Here is an 18,913-nt window from a genome sequence, read left to right as displayed (position 1 = left end):
GTTTTGGCTGAGAGTTGTTTACTCCTGGAGGTCTGACATGGGCAACAGATTCTGTATAAAAGTCAAGAGGTCCCAGTAGTGAGACACGGCAGTGATCAAGAAACTACAAGCCTTCAAGAAGCTCCAAGTCATTGATCAACCATGCTCGCCTTTCTCGTCTGTGCTGCTCTGCTGGTTGCGGGTGAGTGTTGCTCTTGCTGACACATTGAGCTGCTATGTGATTGCAATGCACGCATTTTATTTAGTGGAGCGACCGTTCTAGCTTCTTCAGGAACTAGACTTAGTTCTAGAAGTTGCTTGTATGGCACTTCCAAACTGCTTTTGTCCAGTTCGGTCGCTGCACATTTAGTTGTTTTAATGATGGTCTGCCAGTGAAGACGGGTGTCAATCATACATATGATGATGGTCGTGGGGACTTCTTTCAGGTTGGTTCTGTTTTAATCTGAGCCCCAAATCTGAACCTGTACATTTTCTTTAGAACTGCTTTTCGTGTTTAGTTTGATTTCCTTCCCCCTAACCTCCGATTATCACGGTTTGCTACGTACGGCATAAAATAAGTTCAACGTACATATGATACGAGACCTCTCAGTCCACGCCACACACATGTGCACCCATCGTCAATCAGTCGTGTGGGGAGCCCATCTCTTGTAACTATATAACATCTAGATAATCGATATTATTCGCAACATTAGCCAGTTTTAACAAATTATGCTTATTAATTCTTAGAACAATAACACGCCATTATGACTTCCCAAGCGGATTATTTAAACCGTAACATTAACTATCAATGTATCCATCAGGGAAACGATCTGAATCATAGGCAGTAATAAGATTTATTATATAGCACACATACCAGAGCGATATATGCTATCTTATCCTTTAACCATTAATTATGCAATTTGATACAAATCACTTTTAACAGATTAAAAATATGAAATATACGCTGTTTGCTCAAATTTCTTCATCATGATGCTTTTAAACGATAGCTATATAAATGTTAAACCATTATGTGGAATAATCGTTTATAGTCGTTCCAGGGCTTTATTGATGTTAATAAACAACCAGATACACTGACATTCATTCGGAACATATTCTACAAAATAATCAATCCAAAGCGCGTCTGTGGGTCTGCTCCGATATCTTCAAAAGAATAGTATCTTACACTGCAACTGTAAACAGCTATAATTCACGGTAACGGTTTACAATATTATACACCAGTCAACTCTTTATCAGTGCCTATCTTGTTACAGACCAATTCAGACCTTATTGGTCACCCCATGCCCTTAAAAATCTCAACGTTCATCCTACAGTCCCATCACAAAAAAGAAACACGAAAAAATAGACAAAAACACTTTTTTTGCCCGTATTGAAACGGCTGTATGCCGTATGGACCTGAGAACTCAATTTGCCTGTACAAGATAGGTTGACAGCCATGATGTTAACAGCACATTATTGGCTTCATACACAATCGCGTTGTCGACAGCATTTTTAACTATAATCGTCACTCTCACAGGCATGTCCCTGAAAAACACATTCCTGCGGAGGGAGCTGGTAGGAACGTTGGGTTGCTCGGTCAATGGCCAGGGTCAACGGCGGCGTGGTGTATTCCGCAAATATGCCCGACTGTGAGGGCGGGCACAAGCCGGCGTGAAGGGTGGGGACCGAGTGGGGACCTGGGATGGTGGAGAGAAAAAAAAAGCTGTTCCTAAAAAAAGAGTACAATACCCACGAATTGGCGGCTCATAATGTTGAGATTGAGAGCAGCCGCATACTTCAAACGCATGTTGTTGATTCTCCACGTGGAGGAAAAACTGTCGTGAAGATGGCCGGACGTGGTTGGTGGCGACCCACCCCCTCGTGTGTGCCGTGGCCGCCTTCACCACCCAGCCCCTCCTTCCCCACCCAGCCCCTCCCCACCCTCCCCTCTCCACCCAGCCCCACCCCTCCCATTTTTGGATGCTGGTGGTGGAACCAGGAGGTGCCTACCAGTATTACCAAAGCTCTCGAGTACGATGCAAGTGCCACGCCCCCCATAATTTCCCCTTTCTTTGAATGGCTAAGCGTCGTTTTTATTTCAGTCCGCTTTTATTGTATTCCGACGCAACGACCTCTTTCAACGGGGGTATGCAAAAATCGACTGGTGGACACCCCCCTCCTTTCTCCCGACTCTCACTGAAACAGCTACTGATGTTTTAACCCGTATGCAATAATACGCAGGCTATCACTGTTTCGATATGATTTCAGTTGCACCGTGTATTGGGTTTTAGAGGAAGACAGTCTCACAGTTACAGTATTAATAAACGTAAAGGTACAATACTCACAATGAAATTATCATGCGTTGAGTCTTCCTTTCATCCCTGCCCATCAGTATAGGTCTCTAGGAATTCCTCAAAGGCGGTGGATCGCGCATCTGAATGCTCCATTGATACGATAACGTTAATCGGGCTTGGTCCATGGTAGACCGCAGGTAAACAAAAATGACAAAATTGTTCGTAACATGTTTTACTTGTTCGTCTGTTTATTCGGGACTCCTTGTGACCGACTGGGTCCCCCTATGGAACGCATATGCTGCATACCCCAGAGCTGCACCCCTGAGTACATTTATGTGTGTGTGTACTTTTGTGAGTATAGTATTGCGCGTGTGTGCTATTGTGTGTGTGATGTTGTTCCTCAAAGCTGAGGTGTCGGCTCAGAGCTGTGGGATCGCAGCGTATCCCCAGATCCGCGTGGTGAATGGCGTGGAGGCTCGTGCCAACTCCTGGCCTTGGCAGGTAACGGCAGGGGCTGAATAACAGCCATCACAGCCACACGCTGCATTGTCAGTCGATCTCAGTGCAGCAGCATCCATTGTTGTACATGCCACGTGGAGGCCCTCATCCAGCGGTGCATTGACAAAAAGGCTGCATGTGTGCAACATGAAATGTTCAGATCTTCCACTCTTCCCAATGCCATTGAATCAGTCACTGTATTGTGCATGTGAATCAGAATGTTTTCATATTGGAGGAATCTGATGAGCTTTAAAGCTCTTTTCACAGATGTCCAGTAGGGGCAGGTCAGAACGTTACAACAACACAACGCAAAAACACAACAGGAGTGCAAAGTATAGGAAAGGTAAACAAATCACTTTAAAATATATACAAATTAAACGAAAATATATTTTTATCTTACCAGATAAAGCCCACTGAGCTATTTCTTTTTTAGAAACGATAGCTCACCAAAGTGGCCCATCATGCGAAAATTTATATCAGCAAAATAATATAGATGCATGTTTTAAAATATGGAGGGATAACCCTGAGCATCCGGGAATAAAATCCACACGACCACAGGGAGAACATGCACACTCCAAATGTACAGGTGTCAGAGTTGGGTTTGAACCCCTGACCTCCCGCATACCAGGAGAGGAATATACTATCACATCACTGTCGGGTCCCTTCAATATAAATATATTTTTTTTAATAAAGTATCGAAGTTCATATTGCATTTGTACTTCAATTGCCAAGCTTGGGAAAGGCAGTAAGACAACAGCAGAAACAGTCCCAGAACACACCAGGACAACACACTGTCCCTCAATGATTGTCCTTTGGGAGAGCGGAGGCACAGTGGTTTACGTACTGCACTACGAACCGGGCTACATGGGTTCCATTTCCAGCAAATGTGGCGAGTGATATCTGAACCAGTCCCGGATTACACCCCTTCGCAACCAGCATTGTGCATTGACACAAGGGCTAAGTTAGGACTGTATTATTCGATATAATACGGTAATTGGAGTTTTGGACAAATAACAGTAACCACAACCAATCTCGCTGTGTTTGCATTGCAGGCGCTCGTGCAGAGGTACTCTGGAGGAAGATGGGTCAACTACTGTGGAGGAACCCTGATTGATCGTCAATGGGTGCTCACCTCTGCGAGCTGCTTCACGTGAGTCATGGCACCAGTAGAGTCGCTAGTGTGTGTGCAGGCGGTGCAACTGCATCGTGGCCCAGGTACTGTACAGTATTTTCCTGTACCACAATGTGGCCACCAAGGATGGAGCAGTCGATCTTGGGAGCAAGGAGGCGGCCTCTATAAATTACCTTTACACGATGCCGCAATGTGGCAGTGAAAATACCATGCTGTAAATCGCACAATTTCTACTTTGTTTTTTTTCGGTAAAGTCACGTAGAAATAATAAAAATAAAATTAAATAATAGCATATGACGTTTCGATTGCAACACAAGCAATCATCATCAGGTACAGAAGAGCTAAATTTAAGAGAGAGAGGAAACACATAACCGCAAATATATACAAACCTTAAGTAGAGGGAATTAACACAGACACACCAGGGGACACAGAGAGAGACGGAGCAACACTAAATCAAACAGGGTTTAGCAAAATTTGGGAACTATATAAAGCAACACAGACGGTCGGTTAAAACACAATTAACGCATGGTCTGGTAGATTACACTATTTCAAAGATTGCTAAATTGTAAGTTAAGTGCGAAATTTAAGAGAGAATACAGACAGCAAAGAGACATATGGGGAGAGGCGAGCACACAGTGAATAAGTAAAGCCGCGTCTCTGTGCCGACGCCTTAAATAGCCAGAGAAGGTGGGACTGGGTTTCAGAGACAATGGGACAAAAATTATTAGCATGAAGAGAGCACATATCAAAGGACGGTGCGGGTAGAGGGCACGAGTTGTCACACAGGGGGCTGTGGAGGCAGTCGCAGCGCCCACTCGGAGACACAAGGCACAAACACAGGCAGAGACAACACAGCGATACAAACACCAAGTCAAGACATAAAGGCAGATACACCAGCAGAGAACAACACAAAGACACAGACTTCATACCTTCCCGTAAAGGTGGTTCGAACTTGATTGGTTGCTTTCGTGACTGCAGAAATTACTCTTTGGTTTTTTCGGTAAAGTCACGTAGAAATAATAAAAATGAAATAAAATTATATAATAGCATACGATGTTTCGATTGCAACACAAGCAATCATCATCAGGTACAGAAGAGCTACTAATTTTTCGTCCCATTGTCTCTGAAACCCAGTCCCACCTTCTCTGGCTATTTAAGGCGTCGGCACAGAGATGCGGCTTTACTTCTTCATTGTGTGCCCGCTTCTCCCCATATGTCTCTTTGCGGTCTGTATTCTCTCTTAAATTTCACACTTAACTTACAATTGAGCAATCTTTGAAATAGCGTAATCTACCAGACCATGTGTTAATTGTGTTTTAACCGACCGTCTGTGTTGCTTTATATAGTTTCCAAATTTTGCTAAACCCTGTTTGATTTAGTGTTGCTCCGTCTCTCTCTGTGTCCCCTGCTGTGTCTGTGTTAATTCCCTCTACTTAAGGTTTGTATATCTATGCGGTTATGTGTTTGCTCTCTCTCTTAAATTTAGCTCTTCTGTACCTGATGATGATTGCTTGTGTTGCAATCAAAACGTCGTATGCTATTATATAATTTTATTTTTATTTTTATAATTTCTATGTGACTTTACCGAAAAAAACAAAGAGTAATTCCTGCAGCCACGAAAGCAACCAATCAAGTTCGCACAATTTCTGTTTAGTAATTCCTCACTGAAATGTTTACAGATTAAATTGATTAAGGCCGCCCATTGCTCTGTTATCTCCCCACATCCACCACATCGTGCAGGAATGGCTACAGCTACAGGGTGGTGTTGGGAAAGCACAGTGTGTCCACAACTGAGCCGGGGGAGATCACCCCTCCATTGAGCCTGGCTGTCTGGCATACCTACTGGAATCCCAGCATCCCAACAAATGGGTGAGAACGCAAACACACACACTGATTTGTGTGACACCGTGATAGAATTGCCATGGAGAGATAAAAAATACAAACATAAAGTGTCATTTAGACAAACAGACAAAACACATACACTATAACTAGAAAAACAGACATGCATACAGAGGCATCCATACAGGAACTGTATGGTCTGCAAAAACTCCTATTATCCGTGGCCGTATTCTTTCGATTATACATGATTAGCTGCAATTTTATTCCGAAAACAATAGGATTAAATTTGCAGATAATATCATCTACGATATTGGTCCCCCACATCACCACGGTTAGAGGAGCGTTATCTGCACAACGCTGAACTCCAATTGCATGGGGTATGTTGGATGGGGAGCAGGCCCAGACCGGCCATAGGGCATAATTCCGGGTATATGCTCAGTGGGCCGGTCCATTCTGAGGGCCGGTGAGCCGGTCTGTGTGGAGAAATAGCAAATGTTCTTAGAGTAAAAAGAAAAAAAAATCTAAAAATGTTCTTACCTCGAATGTGTAAGATCCATTGCTTAGTTGGCATTAAATCAGATATTTGGCAGCCCAAAATATTAGTCTTCACCAGTCCATTTGTTTTTTGTACCAGCCCAAATGGGCTAATGAGATCGCACGGCAAAATTAAACTAATACGTCACATCGCAAATCTAGCTTCGAATATACAGTTTGTCCCCGAGCCCATTAAACAAAAGAATATTGTCCATAGCCATAATTTGGTCCGGTTTAGGAATAGGTTTTACCCTTTTAACTGGCACAAAAACTGACACCTTTATTCAAGGCATCATGTTTGCAATAACCACAACACAAGCAGTCAAAATGCAAACAAAAAAGACAACTCTGATAATATGCACGGTCCTTGAATTTGATTGGTCCACACCCGAGATGGCTTTTCTTAGAGCCTAGTCTCCATTGGTGTTGAACCAGAAGACGCCAAAAGGCGTACAACTCAAAAACAGCGCACTATCAGAGTATTGAGGGCTCGGGGTGAGCATTTATATTATGAGACCTCCTTTGCCAGTAACAAGATATAGGAATAGGTTTTACCCTTTTAACTGGCACAAAAACTGACACCTTTATTCAAGGCATCATGTTTGCAATAACCACAACACAATCAGTCAAAATGCAAACAAAAAAGAAACAGAAAATATAGAAAAAAAATATTGGTCCGGTTTGTTTACAAATGCCTGTGCCGATTTTTAGTCCCAATCCGTCACTGGTATTGAGCGTTGCTTCACGGCTACCCATCTCGATCCCCCACAGGTACGACATCGCCATGTTCAAGATTGCATCGCCCGTGACCCTCACAAGCAAGGTGCGCCTCGCCTGCCTGCCCAGCGCCAACCAGATCCTGCCCAACAACTACCCGTGCTACGTCACGGGCTGGGGTTCTCTCGACAGTGAGTACCGTTCACTCAGTGCCCATTAAACACAAAGGAGGCAGAGTTATGGGAAGTGATTTAAGCCCAATGTGTCAATTGCCCCTCCACGTTAACGAGATGATTCTAGCTGAGAAACTGTCACAAATCACAGTAGAGGGTTGACTCAGCCCTTCATCTTTCTATAGTCTTCAAAATGAACACAACTCTGTATGGAGTCATTAGAATGCGAGTAGGTGGGCTCTGATGCTATGTGCCTTTTGCACATTGAACATGGAGACACAAATGGTTCGCTTGGGGAGCACCTGCTAACGCCACACAACTCCGATGCTTTCACCAATGCTCTCCGTTTCCACATTGTCTGTGCGCGTGAGCAGCCAGCGGCCCCTTCCCCAGCGTGCTGCAGCAGGCCAGCCTGCCCGTGGTCGACTACGCGACGTGCAGCCAACCCAGCTGGTGGGGGAGCAGCCTGAGGAGCAGCGTGATCTGCGCAGGGGGCAGCACCCGCTCTGCGTGCTCTGTGCGTATGGAGTTCAACGCGAGCCAACCTGCCTCAAATATTTGACTAAATTTACTAATGAGAATAGTTAACAAAATGTTTCTTTTAAATCTGAATTTAGTCAACAATGTCAATGAGTGGACAACAATCCCCAAGCATGGTGATGACTGTGACCACTGGCATCACTGATTGGCTGACCTGGTAATGTTGGGGGAGCAGAGGGGGCGGCGCACATCCCAGCACAATAATTATTAACTCAGACTGGACAAATAGTGACTGCTTTAGTTGCCTAGACTAACAGAATGACCAAATGAAATCCGGTGACAATGATTTGACTAAAATTATTCCGAATAAGTTTTTGCATGACTACATTCAATCAATAAATAGCAGAAGGAATACAAATATTGAATAAATTAATGCCAGAGCCAACAGGGTGCATATTGATTTTGTCACTTATCATAGTTTGACTTTGCTAGACCCTGCCACGTGTGTCTAGCGACCAGAGCAGTGTGGGGCTAGACACAGAAAGGCGTTTCAAGTGATGGGAGGAATCAGGCCTTAGGGTTGTGTGATTTTACTCCGTTACTCAGCATCACGGTACTAAAGCGTATTTGAAAAGTTTGCTCATCCAGACACCGCTCCATTTCCCTGTACTTGCAAGCTCCTGCACCCACCACCATATCCCGTTTATGCTTTACCCAGTTAACGTGGTTGCATGTGCATCCTCTTCTATGCATCACAGGGTGATGGAGGTGGTCCACTGAACTGCCAGCAGTCAGACAATGCCTGGGTGGTGCAGGGAATCACCAGCTACGTCTCATCTCTGGGCTGCAACACAGTCCGCAAGCCCACTGTGTTCACCCGCGTATCAGCCTACAACAGCTGGATCAGCAACGTGAGTGCCAACGCTGTCAATGTCAACGTTCGTACCATGATCTCGCTGTCAATGTCAATATTGATGCTCTTACTGTAGCAATGTCATTGTCATTATCATACAAATGGTACAGTAAAAAGCATTTTCAATAACACGTCACTGTCAATGTGATTGTTATTGCTCTTATGTCATTATCATTGTCAATGTTGATATTGTTGTAAAGATCTATGTAGATGTCACTTAACCTTGAACCTTGTAATTAATCAGGGAAACGTTTCATGGATGGGGCATATGTGGAGGATTGAAATGGACATGTTATCAAGGCAGGCGTTGAAAGTGGAATTCAGTGGTCAGAAACCCAATGTGAAAACCACAAGATGGTGATAAGACTCGTCAACCTTGGCGCTCAAGTTTTGACTGTGCACTAGCATAAGTGATGGAAAGGTGTGATGTCCTTTTTCTTTATTGATCACAATGCAAAGGTGGGATTTGCATGAGTCATCGGTGTGGCTGGTATCGGCCATGTATGATTGCTATCATGTTCGTTTATCTATAGGTACTGACGTTCAAACACCACCCATTCCCGATTTCTCCCGCAGGTCATGAGCGTGTACCGTGAAGCTCCGAAGATCGCCGAGGGAGAGCAGAGTGTCAACAGCGGAGTTAATGCCACAATTGCCGCATTCAACAAGCCGCAGGCTTAAAGCATCATGCTCTTTACATCAATGCTACCGCTAATACTAGAATTACAGTTTATTGTTACGGGTATTGCCTTTTTTAATGTGGGACTGGACATGTGAGCATAGGATGGGTGGTTTGATGCAGTGAGTTTGTGTGGCCATGGCAGACATATTACCAGTGTTAATGACACTATAACAACTTGGCATTTAGATCACATGTGAAACAATACATTTTTGTCATACCAACATGCATACTGTACTGCCAGTGCTATACTATTTTAAAACATCTTTTTAAAGTAAAGTTCCATAATGAACCGCTATTTTCATAGTAAGTTTAAATTTTTTCTCCCTTTGTGAAGACAATGTTAAACAATATTGCATATATAGTATGGTACGACTGATTACAAATCCATAATTAGCAAATTATTGACTCGATTTCCAAATACTGTAATGTGATCTTAAGTGTACCGGATCTGCTAATGCTCCACCAGGCAGATATTACCTGGGGCCGTGTGATGTTCTGCGTTGTGTTAAGTCTCCCGACTCATGCATAATCTGGTTGCGTGGCATTACAAAGAGGATCCAGAAACAGAGCTCAATTTGCTGGTGGAGTTTATTTTTAAAAACGTGTTAGCCTCCACGCCATATTCAAAGCATCACTCTCCTATAAAAATAGACATATAGTACGCTATGAATTGTACTTTTTATCAAAAAAATAAAAAATATATATTTGTTTTCTGAAATACAAATGACACTAATATAACAGCAATGTATGTTAAGATGTTATACCTACAAACATGTGATGGTTTTAAGTCGGATATTTCAGCATAACGGAGACATGGCTGACATCTGTAAAATCTGGCCATCATTGTAGGTGATGGCTAAGACTGTACAGTAGGGCAAAGCGATTGGACAGTGGGGGAGGATTAAACACAATCATTTGAGACTGATCCTGCAGATCAAAGCTACCTCTGAACTATCTATTCAGGGACTGACATTTTGGTGACAATTCATCCAGGTAATTCTACTCATCTGTTCTACGAGCAATGATTGGAAAAACAAGCTCATGGGACGACCTTTAAAGGCATGCATCTTTGGACTACCGAAATAATGTCACTGTTACACGTGTACAGTTTAGCATTATACAGGCCATTATATTACTTTAATATTGGTCAGGCCAATGTAGCATTTGTGCAATTCCGTCCATTATAATTTAGTAGTGTTTGGGTCACGCAGTATCGTGGTGTATTGTGGGAAGCAGGTTAATGCAGGGTGATTAAGACTCGTTTCATAATGCTTAATGTGTCCGATGTGGTTTATGAATTAACAGTACTGTACTGTGGATTGATAATGTTATTGGTGAATGTTTGGGTTGGTGTAAAATAAACATTTGAAGTACAAAATAAAGTATCTGATTTGTTTCATTGCCTGGTACATTTACCACACACCATTCACCTGGCTGTCATAACATACAGGCACTCAAAACTTGCTTGACGTATTGCATTTACGTATGTTGAACTTATTATATATGGATGTACGTATGTTGAACCTATTTCGAACACCATACATAGCGAACTGTGCTAATCATCTCACATCTGACACCACCAAACACTCGTTACTCAGCACTCATCACTCAACTTCCAATCACCCAAAACCTACATTCACTAGACTCACCACTGACCAAAGATCGCCCATGTAGCCTTAGTCTGTTGGGGCAAGTGCTTTAAGCATGCACCTCTGAAGGCACTCGAGGGGTTGATAGGGCCAGTAACATGCCTGGCTGCCTTTGTCTCGCTAGTGACAATGTTTCCACAAAGAAGTAGGTAATCAATTGAGGCACGGTCGACCTATGCGCGATCCTGGGCCGGTTCAGGTATTCGCCACTGATATTGGTCGTGAGCGGGAATAGAACTAGCTTCGCCGGATACAGAGCACCTTTGATTAGCTCTGTTGGCTACGTACGGTACGAAATAAGTTAAACATACATACAGAGTGCACTACACTAACCACTGTGCTATCACTCCCACTCACTACTTACTCGTGGTGATATATGTACGGCAGCGAAGACATGGGTTTCTTGCAGCGTCAGGACATCAATATGTTTGTTAATTGTGTTCGCGAGATACTCGCACTTCCCTCAATGTACAGTTGGAGGGTACCTGTCTCAGGGCCTATCTATGCACGTTGTTTGGCCATGAACGGGGCCGTTGGCGTGGCTTGTGTCGTTGCGCTGGAGGCTGATAACTCGTTCGGTCGCCGCGTTGATGGCATTCGTTGTTATTTCTCACTTAACAGTGGGCAACGTGAAGGCTGCTTCCTTCCACTTCCAACTTCCACTCACCAAACACGACTGAACACGTATGACTCACCTAATCCTCGTCACTCACCACTCATTACTGACCATTCAAACAAGATTATAACAATGCATCACGTACTTGCTGACATTTATTTAGGATTGGTGGCCCACGCAAATGTTGCGAAACATCCTTCCAATGTGCGTCGAGGTGCCATACCCCGACTGGCCAGGAGACGGCGGTAGAGCCCAGAGTCAGTTTAACACGTAGGATTTCGCGACCAATAGCATCCATAATACAGGTTTTTGGGTTGGATCGCGTAGATATTTAAATCTGTCGTTAAAAAGGTGGACTTCTACACAAACCTGGCTGTCGCCTGATGAAGCTAGTTGTAATTACTGGCGAAATGTCGTAGTCAGTTTGTTAATGCAGTGGCTTGGCTCTCCAACACACCGGTGTGCTGTACCAGTGATGCATTGGCTTGTTCTGTTTACAGGAAAACCCTTACTAACTGGCTGTCGGGTGGTGGCGAGTTTAACGACACATTTATATACTTACGTCATCTATAAAAAAACGGAATTAGAACCCACAGTGTCCACGTTTTGTCAATTCCCCCTCCAGTTTAATGAGTGGAGTTTGGCCGGGTAGAGTCCAAGCTTGCATTTGGTCTTGAGAAACCTGCAGGAATGTAATGTATGTGTGATGGTGCAAATGACGACTTGGAGGCAGATCTTCTTAGGGGCTTACGCCAGGGTTTATTAGGGGCTTACGCCTGGGGTTATTTAGGGGCTTACGCCTATGTTGGCATGGGCTAATATATATCTCCCCAGGGATAGGGTACTGGGAGTCCCTAACACACACACACACACTACCCGGGCTCTTCCCACTGCACCGGCCGAGGGAAAAACCAACATCGGCCGGCCGGGTGAAGCAGCCACTCTAGCCTTTTGCTAGCCTACCCTACCCTGGGTCCCGACTTCCACCCACTCCCATTTCCGGCTCTCACGACGACCCCGCTCATGTCACGGGTTCCAGCTTAAGAACCCCAGGGGGACATATCACCGCCCAGCCCCCTGTGTATGACATCGCTTCCCATGACGTCATCATACCGGAAGATCCGCCTGACGTCACTTCCTGTGACGTCATTGCAGAAGGAAGGTGAGCGTGATGTAACGTCACCGACCACTACTCTACATATGTATCTGTGTTAATTTGTACTTCGATACGTTATTTGTATTTAAGAGTAACTTGCTCAACATTTTTCTATCTTGTTCTCATATAGTTGTTTGTATTATTGATGTCAATGACTGATAAACATTAAAAAGAGCTTCACTGCTCATCAGATTTCTCCAGTCAAAATAAAGATTTAATATGTTTCTGAACATAACTTTGCATACAGTCAACAGTGGTCATACTGTGGGTCTCCATCATAGGACTGTGTAATTTCCAACAATCAGCATTACTTAATATGAATATCTCCCATGTCACACATTTCGTGGCACCCTTTGTCTCGGCCTCGCTGTGCGCTGCGTTGCACCACTATCTGAGTAGATAACCTCGCATTCAATTAACTTTCAGAGCCAGGGTGAACATCCGACTCCAAACATATTTAATTAATTGAACGAGGTAAAACTGATGGGAAAAACACAGCACAAATACAGCATCTGTTAATGCTTGGAGATATAAATACAATGAATGGACACTAGAGCATCTTAACATTGTCTTTGATAACATGAAACTCAACACTAGATTCTGGATGGACCAGGCACCTACATTAGTACTGAATAGCTATACAAGAGAATTAGCTACTGTGTTAAGGGCACATCGTGTAATCGCCATACTGTAGCCTAAATTTACAGCACCACATATATCACTGAACTGTGGATGAGATATTTCGTCGTCCTTGCTCTCATGATCGCAATAAGGTTACATGGGTACGAGTCTGACTCGACTTTTTCAATTACAAGTAACACTCACATTAAGGCAAGTGGCAGGTTTCGTTGTTAACTAGGCCGCATATTTATCATAACAATTTAACAGCATTATAAAGGCATTTACAGCATTATAAGGCTTGTTATAAAATTATAACAGCATTCCCAGTATCATAAGAACATAAACGACCTTACAGACAATGCTTCTTAAAGTCCCACAATGAACAGTTGCATATGTCTTCACGGGGATGCTCTTTGTGCCACATTTTGTACTCTGTGTAATGGCTGACACCCTGCCGCGTGGCTGAGAGGGAATCTTAAAACGTAACTTCCTGGTCATGTGACCAAACTCAACCTCCAAACAGGAAATTCCTGTGTACACACACCCCCACACCTGCCGTGAGGCAGAACACTCCCCGTCTAGTATCTAGGAGATACCACCATTTATTTTCTATCTCATAAACAAATGTATAACAAAGTTCAATGGGTCAACTTATTTGTCCATATCTTTGCGAGAGAAAAGCAGTACTGTCTCAACTATGGGCCTGACGAAAGTCCTAACGACACCTTGCTTCGCAATTATAACCTCGACCTTTCGAACTTTTCCATCGGCACTAGGAATAGTCTTGAGGATAAGGCCCATTGGCCACTCATTCCATTTGACTTGGTTGTCCTTCAGTAGGACGAGGTCATCTTCTCGGATGTCTGGTCTGTTAGACTGCCACTTGCTGCGCACTTGGAGTGTCGTAAGGTACTCGTTTTTCCAGCGACGCCAGAACGTGTTAACGAAGCTCTGCACTTGCCTCCATTGACGTCTGTAGAGGTCTGCAGTGCTGACCTCCTCAGTGGGTGCTGTGAGCACATCTGTCTTCTGGGTAAGAAGTGGAGCAGGAGTCAATATGAATGGTGACTCTGGGTCGGTTGAGATGGGGATCAGGGGTCTTGAGTTAATTATAGCTGAGACCTCGGCCATGAGAGTGGTCAAGACCTTGTGAGAGAGCTGTGTGGACCTGACATCACACAGCATGGAGTCGAGAATGTGTCGAGCAATCTCGATCATGCGTTCCCAGACTCCACCCATATGCGAAGAGTGAGGAGGGTTGAAGATCCATGTGCAGCCTTGGTCACTAAGGAATTTCCCTAAAGAATGATCTTCAACATTTTCCGTATAGATCTTAAGCTCTTTACATGCTCCAGTGAAATTGGTTCCACAATCAGAATGGAGTTGCTTGGCTGGCCCTCTGATGGCGAAGAACCTCCGGAGTGCATTTATAAAACTCGAAGAGTCCATGGATTTGATTACTTCGATGTGCACTGCTCGTGTACTCATACAGGTGAACAGCACTGCCAAACGTTTGCTGTTCACAAGCCCTTTTCTTGTGCGACGGGAGATGACTGTCCACGGTCCGAACACGTCGATCACTACAGAGGTGAAAGGAGGTTCCATACTTAGTCGATCGGCTGGGAGGTCTGCCATTTTCTGTTCTTCCTGTTTTCCACGTAGCTTGCAACACCTAATACACTTGTGGATTGTGCTGGTGATGCACCTCTTTGCTCCAATGATCCACAACCCTGCAGATCGGATTGCTCCTTCTGTGAAGTGCCGACTTTGGTGCTTGACCTTCTCGTGGTAGTATTGCACAAGTAAAATTGAGATGTGGCTCTGGCTTGGGATTATGAGGGGGTTTCGTTCATTCTCATCTAATTTTGCATTCCCTAGCCGACCACCGATCCTGAGCAAGCCGTCTTTGTCCATCCTGGGGTTTAACTTCCTGAGGGTGCTGACCCGAGGAAGGTCTTCTCCCTTGCTGATGGACTTGATCTCACTTGCATAAGCTGCCTGTTGCACACAGCGGAATATTCATTTCCTTGCTCTGAAAAGTTCATCTTCAGTGCGTGGCACTGTGCAGTGATGCCACCCATTGCAGCTACAAGTGGTGCCTCTCATCGGGTGATGGAAGCAGTCTGCAATATGCATTAGATGTGCTATCGCTCGCACGATCGTCGTCCATTTCGAGAAATATTAAAAATGGTGTGGACTCAGTGGACTTCTTGGTCGCACATTTGTGACCAAGGTTGTCACTTGAGGACAAATCTCCTTGTCTGACTAGGGTTCTACGAGTCCAAAAGTCTCATTGGTAGTACCTGGGCCACCGTCACGTCGTAAGAGGAACACTGGACCCGTCAGCAAGATGGTTTGCTTCAGCAGAGATGCAGGGGCAGACCTAGTTGCGAGATCTGCGTGATTCTGTTCAGTTGGAACGTCATTCCATTGTTCTGGCTGAGTCGATCTCCTGATGCGTTCCACCCTGTTGCTGATGTAGGCGTTGAACCTTCTGGTTTGGTTGTTTATGTAGCCCAGAACGACGTTACTTTTCGTGTAGAACTTTACCGCATCCAGTTTAATGACCAATTCGTCTAAGATCAGTTCCATCACTGCTGTAGCTAAAACTGCTCCACACAGCTTAAGCCTTTGGATGGTATGTTCTGGTTGTGGGGCCTTGCCGTGGAACTCCTTCCAGGATTCTCACTCGGACAACAGCTCCGGGTCTAGGAACGGAGAGGCCACGGCCTGCAGAGCAACAAGCAGGAGCTTCAGCTTAGTCTTCTTCTTGTCAGTCAGGACTGGCTTGGAAAAACGTGGAGGAACAAAATCCAGTGAAGACGGTGGATGAACAAGCGAAGTCGTGGTGACCATGGTGGTTTCTTTGTAGATCTGCATGGTACAGCATTGAGTTTTCTCTTCGTGTTTCTCTTTCAGCGTGAAGTGGTTGGGGCACGGTTTGAAGAGTGACGTGCTTCCATTCGTGAGCACACTTGTTCTGAATGTGCTGTGGTCTGGTTTGTGTGTTCCATCGAGACAGACATCACCTACGATGACCCATCCTAGGTCGAGTCACTCGGCATAGGGAGTGGCGTGAGGTTCATTGCGTTGATCGTGAACCTTGTGGACTCTCAGCATGTCCCTGCGACACGTCTTGTATCACTGCCTGCACATTATCATCGAGCAGTTCAAGGAAGTGCTCTTGCATGCGCACTCCCTCGATGCCCTCGTATGTTTTCACCTTCTTCAGGAGGAAGATGTATTTATTTGCCAGCAGCTTGTAGCTTGAACTGCTCACCTTCACTCGCTGTATGGCCCGCTGAATTGAGGCCACTGTGTCTGAGGTGTTTTGAGCTTCAGATATATCTGCTTCAACCCGGTCCCATGCCCTTTCTATCCTGGCATCAAGGTCTTGCTTCTCAGCACCATAGCTTTCCAAGGCCCTTTGTGTCAGCCTGACCTCTCTTTGTGGCCTTGAACTTCCTTGGTCCTCTTGAGGCAAGATGGGAGGTCCTGTATTGCTTAAATCACTTGCTTCAGTATCTCTCCCTGTTGAACTGTGGCTTTCCACGCCGCGATGCTTGCAACACAAATATAATGTAGACTAGCTGCAGATCTGGCTGCTTGAGAGCTCCAAGCCTGAGGAGCTGGCTGGTTGGGAGCTCCAAGAAGACTGTCTTTTTACTGTCTCGGCCTCGCTGTGCGCTGCGTTGCACCACTATCCGAGAAGATAACCTCGCATTCATTAAACCTTCAGAGCAAGGATGAACATCCGATTCCAAACATATTCATGAATTGAACGAGGTAAAATTGATGGCAAAAACACAGCACAAATACAGCATCTGTTAATACTTGGAAATATCAATACAACGAATAAACACGACAGCATCATAACATTTTCTTAGATAACAGGAAACTCAACACCAGATCCTAGATGGATCAGACACCTACATTAGTACTGAATAGCCATACAAGTGAATAAGCTACTGTGTTAAGGGTACATCGTGGAATCACCATACTGCAGCCTAAATGTACAGCACCACACATAACACTGAACTATGGATGAGATATTTCGTCATCCTTGCTCGCAAGATCGCAATAAGGTTACATGGGTACGAGTCTGACTCGACTTTTTCAATTACAAGTAACATTCACAATAAGGCAAGTGGCAGGCTTCGTTGTTAACTAGGCCTCATATTTATAACAACTCAACAGCATTATAAAGGCATTTAGAACATTATAACGGTCATTCTAACATTATAACAGCATTCCCAGTATTATAAGAACATAAACGAACTTACAGACAATGCTTCTTAAAGTCCCACAATGAACAGTTGCCACGATGTTGTACTCTGTGTAATATCTGGCACCCTGCTGCGTGGCTGAGAGGGAATCTTCAATCGTAACTTCCTGGTCACGTGACCAAACTCAACCTCCAAACAGGAAATTCCTTTGTACACACACCCCCACACCTGCCATGGGGCAGAACACCTGCCGTGAGGCAGAACACCCTTTGACCGTCCAGCCACGGGGATCCCCAGCGGCAGATATCTCTGTGATGCATGAGTGAACCCAGCACCGGCCGACAATCGTTCATTAGTCTGTCAGTAAGGGAGCGATATTGCAGTGTGGTCAAAGGGTGCGGCCACAGTAGTGCCTGTGTGAGTACCTTACAGGAGGGACAGTGGGAATAGAAGAGCTGATAGTCATGTAAAAATGAAGGTTTTACAATAGGTCGCGACAGAGTTTTTCAGAATGGCCATGGGAGGGCCCGGAATGAGCCACAGAGATGTATGTATGTTGAACTTCTTTTGCACAGAACGTAGAAGACCATGCTAATTGGAGGTGCGGGAGGACAACAAACTAAACACACAACGCAGTTCTAAACATATGAGTTTGCAAACTAGACTTAAAAGTGCCTTGCTCCCGTGATTTCCTAACATCGAAGAAAGAGCATACCAGATGTATTCAGATGGGCATCTGAAGGCAAGCAATTCAGTGGCCGTCTTTGTTTGATGGTTAGCCAAAAGCCTCTGCGAAGATGATTGAAGTTTGCGTGCTGTTTTTTTTGCTCCTCGACATCAGCAAGGCATTGTGGTTATTTTATGGAAAGCACTTTGCGTGGAATGAGTGCGACCTTATAATGCATTCGTTGGGCAACTGGAAGCCAGTGAACACTGGACATACATGGTCGGAACTTGCAGTACCCATCATGACACGTGCCAAAGCATTTTGTACACACTGCAGCTTACTATTTTTTTGCCAGACATCTCGTAGAGTAGTGAGTTGCAATGATTGAGCCTTGTCGATACTGTGCTACACACCATCATACTGTCTATGTTATGACTCAATAGTAGTCGAATGTGTCGGTGAGCCCTCATATGAAATTTGCAGGACCCGACTATATTTTGAAAACTTGTGGTCAAACGACATTCTGCTTGAGTATATTGCCGAGCCTCTTTAGATAAATAGAAAACTCACTAACGGCATCTGCGACTGCCACACCTGATCCTCCCACAAATGTTTTCGCCTGAGCCTGAGTGCCAATCAGCAGAACCTCCGATTTTCCTGGATTAAGCAGCAACTGGTTTTGTGAAAACCACATACACCACTCACGTGCAATCTTCGAGGTTATTGAGGCTCTTCATGTC

At 44.6% G+C, this 18,913-nt stretch overlaps 2 protein-coding genes across 2 annotated transcripts in view; one reads left to right on the top strand and one right to left on the bottom strand.

The window, feature by feature from the left end:
- The window catches only part of LOC116941524 (chymotrypsin-like elastase family member 2A), a 36,272-nt gene extending 22,402 nt beyond the window's left edge, over nucleotides 1-13,870 (bottom strand). Inside the window, exon 1 of the mRNA XM_076066660.1 lies at nucleotides 13,634-13,870. Within this exon, the coding sequence (XP_075922775.1) occupies nucleotides 13,634-13,778 (145 nt within the window). The 5' untranslated portion in view covers nucleotides 13,779-13,870. The remainder of the gene's footprint in view (nucleotides 1-13,633) is intronic.
- On the top strand, nucleotides 73-9,749 carry LOC116941527 (chymotrypsin-like elastase family member 2A). Its single transcript, XM_032952673.2, has 8 exons — nucleotides 73-181; nucleotides 2,677-2,771; nucleotides 3,821-3,918; nucleotides 5,641-5,769; nucleotides 7,045-7,181; nucleotides 7,538-7,680; nucleotides 8,402-8,554; nucleotides 9,133-9,749. The coding sequence occupies exons 1-8, from the start codon at nucleotides 142-144 to the stop codon at nucleotides 9,235-9,237; spliced, it is 900 nt and encodes a 299-aa protein (XP_032808564.1). The 5' UTR covers nucleotides 73-141; the 3' UTR covers nucleotides 9,238-9,749.
- Nucleotides 13,871-18,913: the final 5,043 nt, after the last annotated feature.

The sequence above is a fragment of the Petromyzon marinus genome, chromosome 12, assembly GCF_048934315.1.
Source record: "Petromyzon marinus isolate PM22_M1 ecotype Great Lakes invasive population chromosome 12, UKy_Petmar_22M1.pri1.0, whole genome shotgun sequence".
Lineage (NCBI taxonomy): Eukaryota > Metazoa > Chordata > Hyperoartia > Petromyzontiformes > Petromyzontidae > Petromyzon > Petromyzon marinus.
This window is presented reverse-complemented; position numbering and strand designations above follow the sequence as displayed.